The sequence below is a fragment of the Bremia lactucae genome, linkage group LG9 (assembly GCF_004359215.1).
Source record: "Bremia lactucae strain SF5 linkage group LG9, whole genome shotgun sequence".
Lineage (NCBI taxonomy): Eukaryota > Oomycota > Peronosporomycetes > Peronosporales > Peronosporaceae > Bremia > Bremia lactucae.
The window spans coordinates 3,019,401-3,031,635 of NC_090618.1; the positions used below are offsets into that span (position 1 = coordinate 3,019,401).

General features: G+C 45.4%; 6 protein-coding genes across 6 annotated transcripts; 1 reads left to right on the top strand and 5 right to left on the bottom strand.

Annotated features, from left to right (window-relative positions):
- Nucleotides 1-105: 105 nt before the first annotated feature.
- CCR75_004168 (uncharacterized protein) lies at nucleotides 106-4,353 on the bottom strand (the record flags this gene model as incomplete). The annotated part of the gene is made up of 5 exons (XM_067962257.1): nucleotides 106-2,644; nucleotides 2,717-2,872; nucleotides 2,934-3,043; nucleotides 3,115-3,222; nucleotides 3,291-4,353. The coding sequence occupies 5 exons, from the start codon at nucleotides 4,351-4,353 to the stop codon at nucleotides 176-178; spliced, it is 3,906 nt and encodes a 1,301-aa protein (XP_067817990.1). The 3' UTR covers nucleotides 106-175.
- Nucleotides 4,354-4,704: 351 nt separating this feature from the next.
- On the top strand, nucleotides 4,705-6,120 carry CCR75_004169 (uncharacterized protein; the record flags this gene model as incomplete). Its single annotated transcript, XM_067962258.1, has 2 exons — nucleotides 4,705-5,307; nucleotides 5,369-6,120. The coding sequence occupies 2 exons, from the start codon at nucleotides 4,705-4,707 to the stop codon at nucleotides 5,477-5,479; spliced, it is 714 nt and encodes a 237-aa protein (XP_067817991.1). The 3' UTR covers nucleotides 5,480-6,120.
- CCR75_004170 (uncharacterized protein) lies at nucleotides 5,610-6,247 on the bottom strand (the record flags this gene model as incomplete). The annotated part of the gene is given in 4 exon segments (XM_067962259.1): nucleotides 5,610-5,678; nucleotides 5,941-6,027; nucleotides 6,061-6,104; nucleotides 6,121-6,247. The coding sequence occupies 4 exon segments, from the start codon at nucleotides 6,245-6,247 to the stop codon at nucleotides 5,610-5,612; spliced, it is 327 nt and encodes a 108-aa protein (XP_067818365.1).
- Nucleotides 6,248-6,587: 340 nt separating this feature from the next.
- On the bottom strand, nucleotides 6,588-7,100 carry CCR75_004171 (uncharacterized protein; the record flags this gene model as incomplete). Its single annotated transcript, XM_067962260.1, has 1 exon — nucleotides 6,588-7,100. The coding sequence occupies one exon, from the start codon at nucleotides 7,098-7,100 to the stop codon at nucleotides 6,588-6,590; it is 513 nt and encodes a 170-aa protein (XP_067818364.1).
- Nucleotides 7,101-7,456: 356 nt separating this feature from the next.
- Nucleotides 7,457-10,834, bottom strand: CCR75_004172 (uncharacterized protein; the record flags this gene model as incomplete). Its single annotated transcript, XM_067962261.1, has 3 exons — nucleotides 10,643-10,834; nucleotides 10,511-10,561; nucleotides 7,457-10,447 (listed from the first exon to the last, which is right to left on the bottom strand). The coding sequence occupies exons 1-3, from the start codon at nucleotides 10,691-10,693 to the stop codon at nucleotides 7,457-7,459; spliced, it is 3,093 nt and encodes a 1,030-aa protein (XP_067818363.1). The 5' UTR covers nucleotides 10,694-10,834.
- Nucleotides 10,835-11,047: 213 nt separating this feature from the next.
- On the bottom strand, nucleotides 11,048-11,745 carry CCR75_004173 (uncharacterized protein; the record flags this gene model as incomplete). Its single annotated transcript, XM_067962262.1, is given in 4 exon segments — nucleotides 11,048-11,422; nucleotides 11,440-11,490; nucleotides 11,549-11,699; nucleotides 11,717-11,745. The coding sequence occupies 4 exon segments, from the start codon at nucleotides 11,743-11,745 to the stop codon at nucleotides 11,048-11,050; spliced, it is 606 nt and encodes a 201-aa protein (XP_067818362.1).
- Between the last annotated feature and the right edge of the window lie 490 nt (nucleotides 11,746-12,235).

Here is a 12,235-nt window from a genome sequence, read left to right on the forward strand (position 1 = left end):
AAAATAAGAAAAGGGTTTCTGCTAGAAAGTGCCTAAGCACTCGCGCAATCGAGTGAGTAACGTTTTTGAAATTGCTATTTGCAGTAGCGCTTGCAAAACAAATCCTCTCAAGGAAAATAGTACTCAAGTCATCTTTATAATTAAATTACTGTGTTGCACCGAATACCGTAAACCATTAATACTCGAGCTTCGATATGAGTAATGCCATTAGTAAGGCGTCGTCCTCCGATACAATAGACCCTTTAGCAGGGCTGTTTCGTCGCTTTCCGCGTCTTCGTGAAGTCGTCGATTTGGAATTTCGAGCTGCACCTCCAGCCTTTGATTTCGTACCGCTAGAACTCTTTACTGTAACTTCTTCTTCTGCTGAGGCAGAGGCTACCACATTTTCAAAAGCCGCGTACTGCTTGTCGACCGGATGTTTGGAATCATTAATCACTGGCACGTCATCAGACGCAATATCCTGCTGATCTACGCTGTTTTGTTGATCAATTTTGCGCTTCTTGATATCAGTCTTTTCGCCGATGCCAGTTAAACCTTTACGTTTACTAGACTTTTGGCTTCCTGCGGACGCTGCTGAATACTGAACGTTGTCAATCGGTCCCTCAGCCATTTCCATAGCAAGCAAAATGGCCTCCCCCATCGACTCATTCCGTCCTTGATTCATTTTACTTCGTCTCGTGCCACGTGCAGTACTCGCTTTTTTCTTGACCCCTTTTATCAACGCTCTATTGTTCGTTCTTTTGTTGCTGGAATCGTTTGCTAATCCTGTAAAGCTCGGCTCAATTTCTTCCACTACGTCTTCGTTGCCATCTTTCCGATACGTGCTTTGAGAATCTTCGAGAGCTAAAGCAAGATTTGACAATACCCTTCGATCCTCGGTAGTGGTGACGTTCTCTTGTTCTGTTTGTGAAGTCTCGTTTAGCACACCTGCAGTAGCCGAAACGGGCTCTTTATCTTCATACGACTCGGTAGACATAGTGTCACTTTGACTATTGTGACCACCTCGCGGCACCGTAGCGGGATATTTATGCTTCGTAGTTGTAGCTTCAGCCTTACTTTTTGTGTTTTCAAGATGCACCGCTAATTCCTGAGCTTCATCTGTCATGGCACTCACTGCAGTCAATTTATCAGCCATCATCTGCTCCTTGACAGCTTGACAAGCCTCTGCCTCACTTGCTTTGCCCTGACATTCAGATTGATGACCAGAGATTGTCATCTTCTCCTGCTGAGGTAAAGGTCCTACTTTCTTGCTAGTAATGCTGGAGCGTTCTGTTGTTTTTGTATCGTATGCTGCCGTCTGAATGACTTCGATTGGCTTATTAAGTATCTGCTCGTCGCCTTGGTTAGTGCTGCTGTGTCGTTTGGCAACAATTTCAACCTCGGAGTCTGTATTACTAAATTGCTTTGGCTTCCTCTTACCTTTTGCGGCCACTGGAAGAGCCTTTTTGATCGTCAACGCCTTGGATGTTTGAGAATCCAACACGGCACTCTCGTTACTGCTGCTGGGTCGGGCACCGCAGGATACTGTCGTTATTGTACTAGGCAAAGCGGACGTAGTATCAGCATGGTTGTTGTTATTTGTCTTTGACTTGATATCAACTAAAGTTCCTGAATCTGCGGCATCAGAAGCTGCTGTGTGTGCGGCTTTAGTCGATTCAATAGACATTTGAATGGCCAATAGAATCGCATCTTCTTCCGACAAATCCAGTTGATACTTCTTCGCGAGCTGCGCTTCTTCAGCATTATCAATGCCACGAGCCAATTCCTCTTCATCTTCAGTGATTTTATCTGAATAAGTCACGCAATCGTCGTCCGACCTGTCCTCCATTATAATGGATACATCCGACTCATCTTCTTCCTCGTCTATCATTCTAAAATTACGGTCATCTTCTTCGTCAAGGTCTCGATTCGCTTTCACAGCTTTATTGTCCTGAATAAACGATTTCTTTCGCGCGTTAGCATGCCGTTTTTTAACCGTTAAAGTTTTATTTCCAAGAGCCGTTTTCTTGTACTTACTTAAAGCAGTTGGCATCTTTTTAGCTTTCACAAAACTTCCAAGCGTCTTGAGTTCTGGAATACCATTTCCTGTTGCTGCAGAAGCTTGAATTGATTTGCTAGCCTTCTTTTTTAAGGCGTGACGACCCGAGTGTGTTTCAAATATTTTTCTGTACCGGCCACCATTCCTAGTCGGCGGTGTAAAGAATGTAGAAATTAAGGTATCGAGCATTTCCTGCATCTCACACAGAATGACAAGCCCCGCGTGGCCGCCAGCAGCCAAGAAACAAGGATAATCGCCAGGCGTGATGGAGGATAGACGCAGACGGTGAAGAGCAGCATCTCGCTCGCAAAACTTTCGCGGTTCTCGTCCATTTGAATCCGCCGATCCTGAGACGACGTGTTTATCGAATGACACTTGAAGAGTCTTGTAAGGCTTTTCAATACTGGGGTCCATTTCACCCGAAAGAAGGCACATTTCAACGCAATTTTGAGGTGCTCGGTATAATTTCTTGGCTGGCGCGACTCGAATGCTTCCAGAGGAGCAAACTGTAACAAGCACTGGGACGGCACCACGCCGTGCAAACTGTAGATCCCAGACAGGAGAGTCAATCTGCGGGTGGAAGTGCAGCTTTTGATAGCTACCACACTATACAGATTCATTGAGTTAGCTCCCGTTGCATCCGTTTGATGTAGCTCGTTATCATGCACGATTTCGTACCAGGATATCATACGTATAGATGGAACCTTGATCGCCAGAGATCTGAATCAACGTCTGATCCATCCACTGCAGTGCGAGTCCCCATGTCGAACGTATTCGATGTGAACGCAGGCAGATACGAGGCTCACGAACATCCCAAACTTTGAAGACTGAATCCTACCCCAACACACGGTACATAAGTATTAGATATTAATCGAAAAGCAGCAAAAGGAATTACATTTCCAGTTGTTGCAAAGAGATGCTCATCAAACGGCGACCAGGCAACAGCACGAATGGCTACCCACCCAGAACCCCAATCAAAGGCTTCTTGCTTTCCAACAGTATCGGCTGCACAGTCAAAAAGGCAAAAGTTCCATTCAATTGTAACAAGCCTAACGTGCAGTTTATGTATTCCTTACCATCATGAAAGCGCCGTTGTGGCTCAATGAAGCCTAATTCCGTTGGCGTGTTGCCTTCACTGGCACATTTATTAACTGCCATTTTAATATTCCACAATGCCACAGACCCTGTACCCATAAAAGCACGCGTCAGACCTCGAATTCTTCTCAGGAACGAACGCAACAAGTAAACATACCATCGGATCCACCCGTTAAAATTAAATTCCAATAATGGGGAGACCAGTGTACACAAAGTTGTATGATCTGCGGCAGCTTGGCAATGACAATTGGAATATTCCTTTCCACTAGCTCGAATTCCTCGTTCACAGGCTCGATCTGCAATCTTTTCTCAGGTATAACTGGAATTTCAAACACTTTCATGGTGCCATCGCCAAAACAGACAGCCAAGATTCCTAAAATATTTTCTCGACCCTTTGTTATCGGAAACTTATTTGCTAGGGGACACCACTGCATATCCCACCCAACGCCACTCTCATGATCAATTGCATAAACCAATCTTGGCTTGACTATCGCTGATTTACATAGTGTTGTGTCTACTTTTTTCGGCCATTGGACTGGTATCGCCCAGAGCTGGATCAAATTCCGAGCACTCTCTGGCGCGTCATAGTAGTGGTCTGGAGGCGTGGCTTTCACCACTTTTCCGTCCTCTACGTGGCATGGCGGGTGAGTGGCCAATGCCAGGTATCTCCACTCCAGCTTGGAGTCAGCCCCAGCAGTGCCATTAATGCTGTCCGCAAGATTGTTCTCCTTGCCCTCAAATGCCATTTTACTGCTTGCAGAAGACCCTTGAGGTCTCTTTTGGTTGCGCTTTAAAATTTCCGCGGCCAAAGCTGCCGCATTATTGAATGGCTTTGATGGTAGCCAGTCCATGGCCCAAACGGGCCCACCAACGTTCAAAGCCATTTGCTCGCCGCCATTAAGAGCTTCACAGACATATGGAGGAATAATCGTATCGTTTGACGTCTCATTTGTTGATTCCACATTACTGATTTCGTTTTGAAGGAGCGGAGAAGCTTCATTGGACTCCTCAACAGTCGAAAGATCGATGCTCGATTCGGCTTCCGGCTCCTCGTTTTTTATAATGCTCGAGTCTTGGTTCGCTTGAGATAAGATTGGAAGGGCAGCCGATGGAACGATTCGATGTTCGGCATTCTGAAGCACTTGAAGGCGAATTGGCTGCAGATGAGCGCCGTAACTTACTAAATTGCGCCACGCATTGAGCTCGACCATTCCAGCCATTCCACTCACTGTCGTTCAATTCGAAATTCATTAAGTGCGACACGAGTGGAAGTAATTTATGAAACCGGTGAATTTAGGATTCCTTACCTAATTGATTCGAAATTTCTTTCCCAGCTGGTAGAAAACCAAGGGCTCAAAATTTCGTCTGTTAAAATAAATGTACCTTTAAACTGTACTCGCATCGGCAGATAATGAGGAGGTGTCGATGTACCGATTCATTTATAAAATTTTAGGGGTGGTGATACCGAAATGGGAGGGTGTAAATGAGCTTGTAAATATATCTAAAAATAATATACCAGTATAGTATATATTACAATACCGTAACTCACCGCTTCAATTTTATCGTGCGCAATGGCGCGGTCTCGTAAGTCTTTGACGACGACCATCGACCCTCTGTTCGAATTTGATGCGCCACAGACGGTCGTGGACCTTAGTGTACCATTCGTGCCGTATCCTGTTGGTACACATGACCCTTGGTTTGACCAGGTGCATTCCCAACACAGCAAGTCCAGTGCGGAATTAGCGCGGGAGCTCGCGATAATGGTGCGCAAATTGAAGAAGAAGAAGCAGCAATCTCAGCGGAATTTAATGCGGCGCGAACGCAACAGTAGTAGTAATAAGGAAAATCAACAACCAGCGGATGAGGCCCGGACCACGATTTCGTTGCCGGAGAAGAGAAACAATTTTACAAAGTTAAGGAGTATGCGGGCAACGCAGGAGCCGCTAAAACTTCATAAGACCAAAATCCAGGTCAAGAAGGTGTCTGATGCACCTACCAAGTCGAACAAAAGACCGCTGGCTGACTTAGGAAACAGGCTCGAATCAGGCAGAAAGCAAGCATCTTCGGAATCATGTGAAAAAACTCTGCACGAGCTGCTGAAGCAACATAATAGACGGTTCAAGACCAAGCATACGTACGAGCCACCGCAGCATTCCGTTCGAATAGTTAAACAAGTAAGTTGGATCATACTTAAGTTATTCTTTCATGTGCTAATTTTTTTGCGTTTTTTCTTAGTGGGAACGAGCAACAAAAAAGAGTTTTTATGCCTTGTCAGCAGACGAGCGCGTGCTAGCAAACAAAGAGATAGCGGTCTGGAAAAACCAACGCGAGGAGAAAACACTTTGAGCTGAATAGATTGATATATTTTTTACTTTAAGTGCGGTGCGAGTGAATACGTGGCTCTTCGTGTCTAGCATCCAGAGCATCGCACAAAACCAGAATAAATTCAGTAACGTGGGCTTCTAATTCTTAAATATCATGTTTCCAGCTTCTTTTGAATCTGCTCAAACGCTAAATTACTCGAGATATGTTTTCCTACATCCGACTGCGCTAGACACATTCAAAGCAAATGTTTAGAGGAATATAGCACACGCAAGACTGAATCATCTTGCACACGATGCCATCGGATATGAAGCGACAAAGATTGAGATCTTATTACACGAACACGAAAAATATCTCAACGGCTTTCCTCGTTACAAAATGACTCGTTTTGAAAGGAACTTGTTCGATTCATACAAGAACGTAACTCAGCTTTGAATTGCCAAAGCAACGAGACTTTCCACCATTATGCAATCAATCACTCGTACAAAGTCTGGAATCGTTCCAGTTACTTCAGCCGCTCGACGATTGAGTCTGTGTCGCTGCTGCGGTACAGACACTGGCTGAATGCCATACTATAATACAGAGATATTCACGTCAGAGCATACGCGATGGATAGCAGCTGTAGGATGCGCAATTGCATCGTTACGGCCTCAAGGTAAAAAAACTTTGAATAAATTGAAAAGAGCTTGGCATTATGATGCTCGACAATACTGAGCTTAGCACTGGCGGGATGAAAGCCAAGCCCGTCTCACGCAACTGATATGCACCAAACTCGATTTCACATTCTACCATTGCGCACAAAGAAGGCAATTCGTCTTCACAGCTTGAATAACTGCAGTCTCAGCGACTGCTGTGTCAGAAGTCGCTACATCCTGGTATACCAAGCAAAAGGTGGTTGGTTCCATTTACCATTAACACTTGTTATGATTCACAAAATATCGACGCAGTATTGTGACAAAATAACTCGAGGAGTGCCTTCCATCTTAATCGCTCAGTAACAATCTAAGCCGCGTTAAACAGAACTTGACGACGGTCGTTGGATTTCCAAACTAGTAATAAAGGAATAAAACACAGCAATAAAAATATAATTGCACCAAAAAAGCACTTGAAATGCAGCTTCTTTACTGCTACTTTACTCGCCGGTGGAGGCAAGGCGCGTACGTTCATCGAGCTTGTCCCGGTTCAACCTTGCCACGAACGAATCTTTCTTCCACCTAGAAATGACTCGGGCTTCTTTCGCACGTTGAATAAAACGCTGCTGTGTTTGGTGCAAAGCCTCTACCGCCCAGTCAGCAGAGGCCGCCTCTGAGAAGATTTGGTCCCAGAGAGCCATTGCTACGCCCTGGAATTGCCGAGCGATATTGGCCACAGATTCAACACGCTGATCGTCTTTATTAAATTCGATGGCGTTTGCAAACATGAGTAGTACATCAGCGCGGTATTCGGTGGGATCGCTGTACTCGCCGGCGTTCAGCTTGGCACCCATTGTGCTCAAGTCCATTGGCTGTGAAATGACGTCAAAGTACGTAGGCACGTTAAGTGCCACAGGATCTACAGGCTCTTGAAACGGCCAGGCTAACGCATGACGCGTCAGTTCTGTGTGCAAGCGCGCACACTTGGCATGAAGGTGTGGAGGCATTGGCATGATGATTTTACCTGCAATAATTGTTTCGGATGGTTTTAGTTAATATTTTTTTTTATATTAACAGTGGAAAAATCCCGAGTTACTTGATCCTTCGTAAGTTAGGTTAGACCAGCATTATTTTTCTAGTGCTCTTCTGTTGTAAATCTCTGTCGCTTGCGAGAGAAACTCGTGCTTTTTAAAAATTCTAGAACTCAACTCCTAAATTTCTCAAACCAGAACCAAAATCGTAAGTCCTAAGTTCGGACAACATTTTCTATAGCTTTCGCAAACACATGACTTTCAATTTGTAACATACAAAACACCCGTCGAAGCAAGTCGGCCAATTCTCGAATGCTGCTTACCGATTATTTTGACGTTTACGGCCTTGGTTGCCATCGAGTAGATCTACGATGTTTTTCGGGAACTGAAATGGGCCTCGATCGACTCTCCGGTGCCCAAGTCTCGTCACCTCGACTGTAGTCCCGCAATTGAGCTTGGTGGCGATCTATGGACGGAGAGCGCCGAAATTGAGGACCCTGAGGTTGCGAGTACCGGCGTTCAGGTGATGAAGGATAGTGGCGGTATCCTTTCGCGTGGTCTTTCAAATACTCCTTCTTAATCACAACCTCCTTCGAGTAGCCCTTGGCACTAGCCGTTGTATACTCCTTCACGTACTCTTGAGGATATGTCGTCACGTACTCTTTCGAATACGTCTCGACGTAAGTTTTTGGATAATTCTTTACATTCTCCTTCGTGACGTATTCTTTGGAATAATCCTCATTGTAACTTTTAGGATGCTCGGAATAACCTCTTGAATGCGAGCGATGACGTGAAAGTGAACGCGACGAGTGTCGGTACGAAGATCTCGGGTGACTGATGTTGGAAGATCGTCGATGGTAGCGCTTCGACGGTGGGGAAACAGAAAACGAGCGAGAACTTGATCTTGATCGCGAGCTTGAGCTGCTACACGATCGATAGCGTGGTCGTCGAGAATACTCTCGTTTGACTTTCATTTTTTCTCTATCACGCGCAGCACAAACACGGCTGCGGTGGTACGAATAACTCGACGGAGATTGACTTCGGGAAGAGTACGAGCGCGAGCATGACGATGATCGCGAGTACGATCGACGGCGAGATCGACTTTCTCCATGTCGTGGGGAGCGTGAACGCGGTCGCTTGCCTTTATAAGGACGCTCCGGATCTTGCTGCTCGTGCCGTTTATTCGTAATGTATTGAACCTGACTCTCTCGACGAAGGTCTGGAGGTTTCGATGGCTGTTGAAAGCCGTAACCACGATCTTCTTTCATCTCGATCGATGCATTATAATATCGATCGAGTTGAGCTTTGGTATCCTCGCGCGGAGACTTTTGAGGCCGCGGATACGCGCTGTATCCGCGATCTTCCCGTATCTCAATTCGGTCATCATGAGGCCGCTGCGAAGAGCTATAAACAGGATCATCTCTTGTCTTCCTCATAGATTCATAACGTCGGTCCGAAGCAGGAAGGCGTTCATCAATGTATCTGCGACCTCCTTTCATTTCGGTACAACGTCCATTAGAAGCTTGATTTTCGGAGAATTGAGACCGCTGATAGCTGTTTAAACTACTAGATTCTGCCGCTGTATCATACTGTTGACGAGACGCATGCTGCTCAAGATTACCATTGCGAGGTGCAGAATTTGCGTGCTGTATTTCAAATGGCACGTGATTTCGTGACGGAGATATCACCTTGCTATTCGCCAGATATCGTCCTGGTGGCTTTGGTGGTGGTAAACTAGGGCGTTCTGGTCCGTACGTCATAATTCGAGAGGAGGGGATTCTTGGGGAAGATGCTGGAGGAATTGAACCACTGACATGCGAGCCACGACTTCGATGATGCAATGGAGGGCCCTGAGATACTAATTTCACGTGAGATTGCTGAAAATATGGCTGACTTGCTGTCATCAGATCGTGTCGCTGGGACACACTCGTGTCTATAGCCTCGGCATCAGACACGTCCATGGAGCTCTCGGATTTCACGGGAGGACACGAGCCACCTTTATTTCCATCCTCTTTCGTTTTATCTCCACCAGCCGCAGTTCCACTCGAGCCAATAGTCGAAGCAGTTTTCGGTGTTCTCTCCTCCTTTGACACATCTAAAGACTGTCGAACCTGTAAGTCTCGCTCGCGGCGCTTTCGAAGCGCGTCCGATCGCAGCTTTTGCTCGGATTGTCGGCGCTTGACAAAGCTTTGAATCGGTGGGGGAGCAAAGACGCTCCCGCGCCCACGGGATGTCTTTTCAATCAGATAAACTGCATTTTGCACTCGTATTTGCTCTTGAAACGACAATCCTTCACAGAAAAAGAACGTCTCGTGGCGCTTTGCAATCGTCAAAAGCCGATTTAATGCACCGTCGTTGTTTGTATACGCTTCAGCCTTTTCGACCCAGCATAATGCTTTCTCGCGCATGGATTCAAAGCTATTCCAGTTCACAGCATCAATATCCGCAACCATTCGCGCCTCCTTTTTATCCACACTTGCTTCGTCGTCGCCACTGTCGCTATTCTCAAACACCAGCGTCCTTTGTTTTACCGCTTGAAGCTGCTTGCGAATGTGTTTGTAATCGGGAATATCTTGGTATTTTAGCGACTGGAGATACTCCATCATCTCCAATAATTGCGTGGCACCTGGCAAGTTTTCAACCAATAAATTTGGACTCGCTTCCGTATAGTGCTCTTTCAATCGTAGCACAGTCTGTCGATTCTTAAGCTGAGCATCAGCAGCCCAGGGCAATTCGCCTCGCAAAAAGTCCATCACGAGATAAAACCATGACCATAAATCGTCCTTGGGACCCAATTCCTGGCGACGGTGCGAACTCAGTGATGCGTACATCGAAGTGCCTCGAAATTCAGCTACTTGACGAGCTGGAAGCACCTGCCGTTCTTCGCCAAGATGCTGTCTTGATAGCCCGAAATCAATAATATAGTACCGCTGCGGTTTCGTCGGGTTTCGCTCGGATACTGCACTAAGAGCAAAGTTTGACGCTTTAATATCTCGATGTACGTATCCATGTCGATGAAAAGCCTCGATACAGTCGAGCATTTCCAGCCCAACGGACACAGCTTTGGCCAATGGGACCCCGTGGATCGAGTCTGGTGACATTCGTAGCATTGACATGCTTTCTCCCAATAGCTCCATCACGAGCACAGTACTGTCTCCATGTTTGCCATGGTAATAGTACCGACATACATAAGGGCAGTCTTGTAAGCTCTTGAGGATTAAACTCTCCCACTCGAGCACAGGCTTTAGTGAGCTCGGAGCTTCTACTTTAACGGCAACTTTATCTCGACTTTCGATCGAGTACGCCGAGTAGATTTGGCTAAATGTTCCCTATTTAGACAAAGTCGTGTGGTTATAATACGGATATTCGAGATCATTGCCATGTTTTACTACCTCGCCAATCTTTTCCCCAATTTTCCATTTTTCTGCAATCACTTCTCCTGCCTGGAATGAAATGAAAATTTAAGTCAAGTGATACTTCAGACGAGCAATACAATTTATTGTTCTTTCTTTCACTCAACGCACCAGTAGAATATTCTTGTTCAGAGGCTCCATGGGCGACGAAGCAGCTCGCATCGTTTTCCTTGGGCGCGCTAGCAGCTCACACGGGCTCCTTCTTTAAGTTTATCACGTTCTCAACGCTTGGAGGAGGTTGCGGACCGTCCACTACGCCGTTATGACAATATTGTGTGCTTCTACCCGGGGTCTGGGGGGTGCGGCTGAAGCCTCAATCGCAGTGGCGATCTACCGATTGGTGTGAAATAGCGCGAATAAATAACTTTATTATTGTAATTTGAGTGTTTGTACACGAAGCATTCGTCATAATATCAATAATAGCTGCTGTATGGCCCTCAAGTCGGTCTGTGTGAATTTTTGTCAAAGTTACGTGGAGCCGCATGTCGGTCGTAAGTAGGAGTGTTCGTCGAAGCCTTAGCAAGTGCAATTCGAACGATGTTCAGGAGCTGTTGTCTCATCATCGAAAGGAGCATCTGTCGGATTGTCACAACATACGTCATTAGATGCATCGATAGAAGCGTCAGTATGAGCTTTAATAGAATCGACGGTCGAAGCACCGAAAGTCGAAAATTGAGATCTACTCGTTGTTGCATCGGATGCGATACAATCGATGTATTGGCAGATTACGGGGCTTCGGTCACTCTGCATTAATGGAAAATATGGTTTAGGTACCCAACACCGCCATTGCTGCGTGATGCATTCGTCTAGGGTGGCATCTGTATTAACTTTGAGGCTGAAGGCAATTGACGTGAAGCTATTTGGAGCTATATTGCCGAGCCAGCGGTGCTGCTATCCAGGCAATTTACAAAGGCATTAAACTGCGACATGTTCGCCTCCTCGAAAACTTGGCAGTGATTCTGTCAGCAGCCCAGACCTATGTGTAGGCAAGTATCATGTAAACGTCGAGATGCTCACTATTGTGGCGCTACTTTTTGGATCACACGGTCCTATCGAGGCGACAAATGGAGCCATGATTGAAAAAATAGTCATTGAACGTCGTGCAATTTTAAATGCAGATGACTGCGGCAAAAACGGCAGGGATCGTTCACAACGCACATTACCGCTGCTGTAGTCAGCACATACAAACTGTTACGGCTGTAGCAGGGCACCATTTCTTTAATTTCTTAAAATATTCGTTGCTTAAACTGAGAAGGTGATGCAATTTCTAATTGTTTCATCAGAAAATTAAATAATAAAATTCGTCGCAGCACTTGTGTGGGGGCTCAAAGAATGGTGACACACATGGCTGCCTTGATTGTGAGCGTAAAAATCAATTATTCGGACTAGAAGTGAACATGCAATAATTCCAAGTGAAAATACAAAGAAGAAATCTTAATTTTGCTAGGTTTTAACTACCAAATACAAACTACGGGTAAAATCATATGCAAATTTGAATGTCCTATGCGTTAAAAAACATTTTGCCTTTTTCGGACCGTAAAAACTAGCTAAAGCTTTAATTGCTACCCATTGCACTGCTCTTTCAGGTAATTTAGTATTTAAAAAATGGTATTTGTAACGGGGTGTATCGTTATATGAAATTAACACTTAAAGGTTGTTAATTAATATATTATCTAAAAGGTAGATAATATTTGGAGGATATTA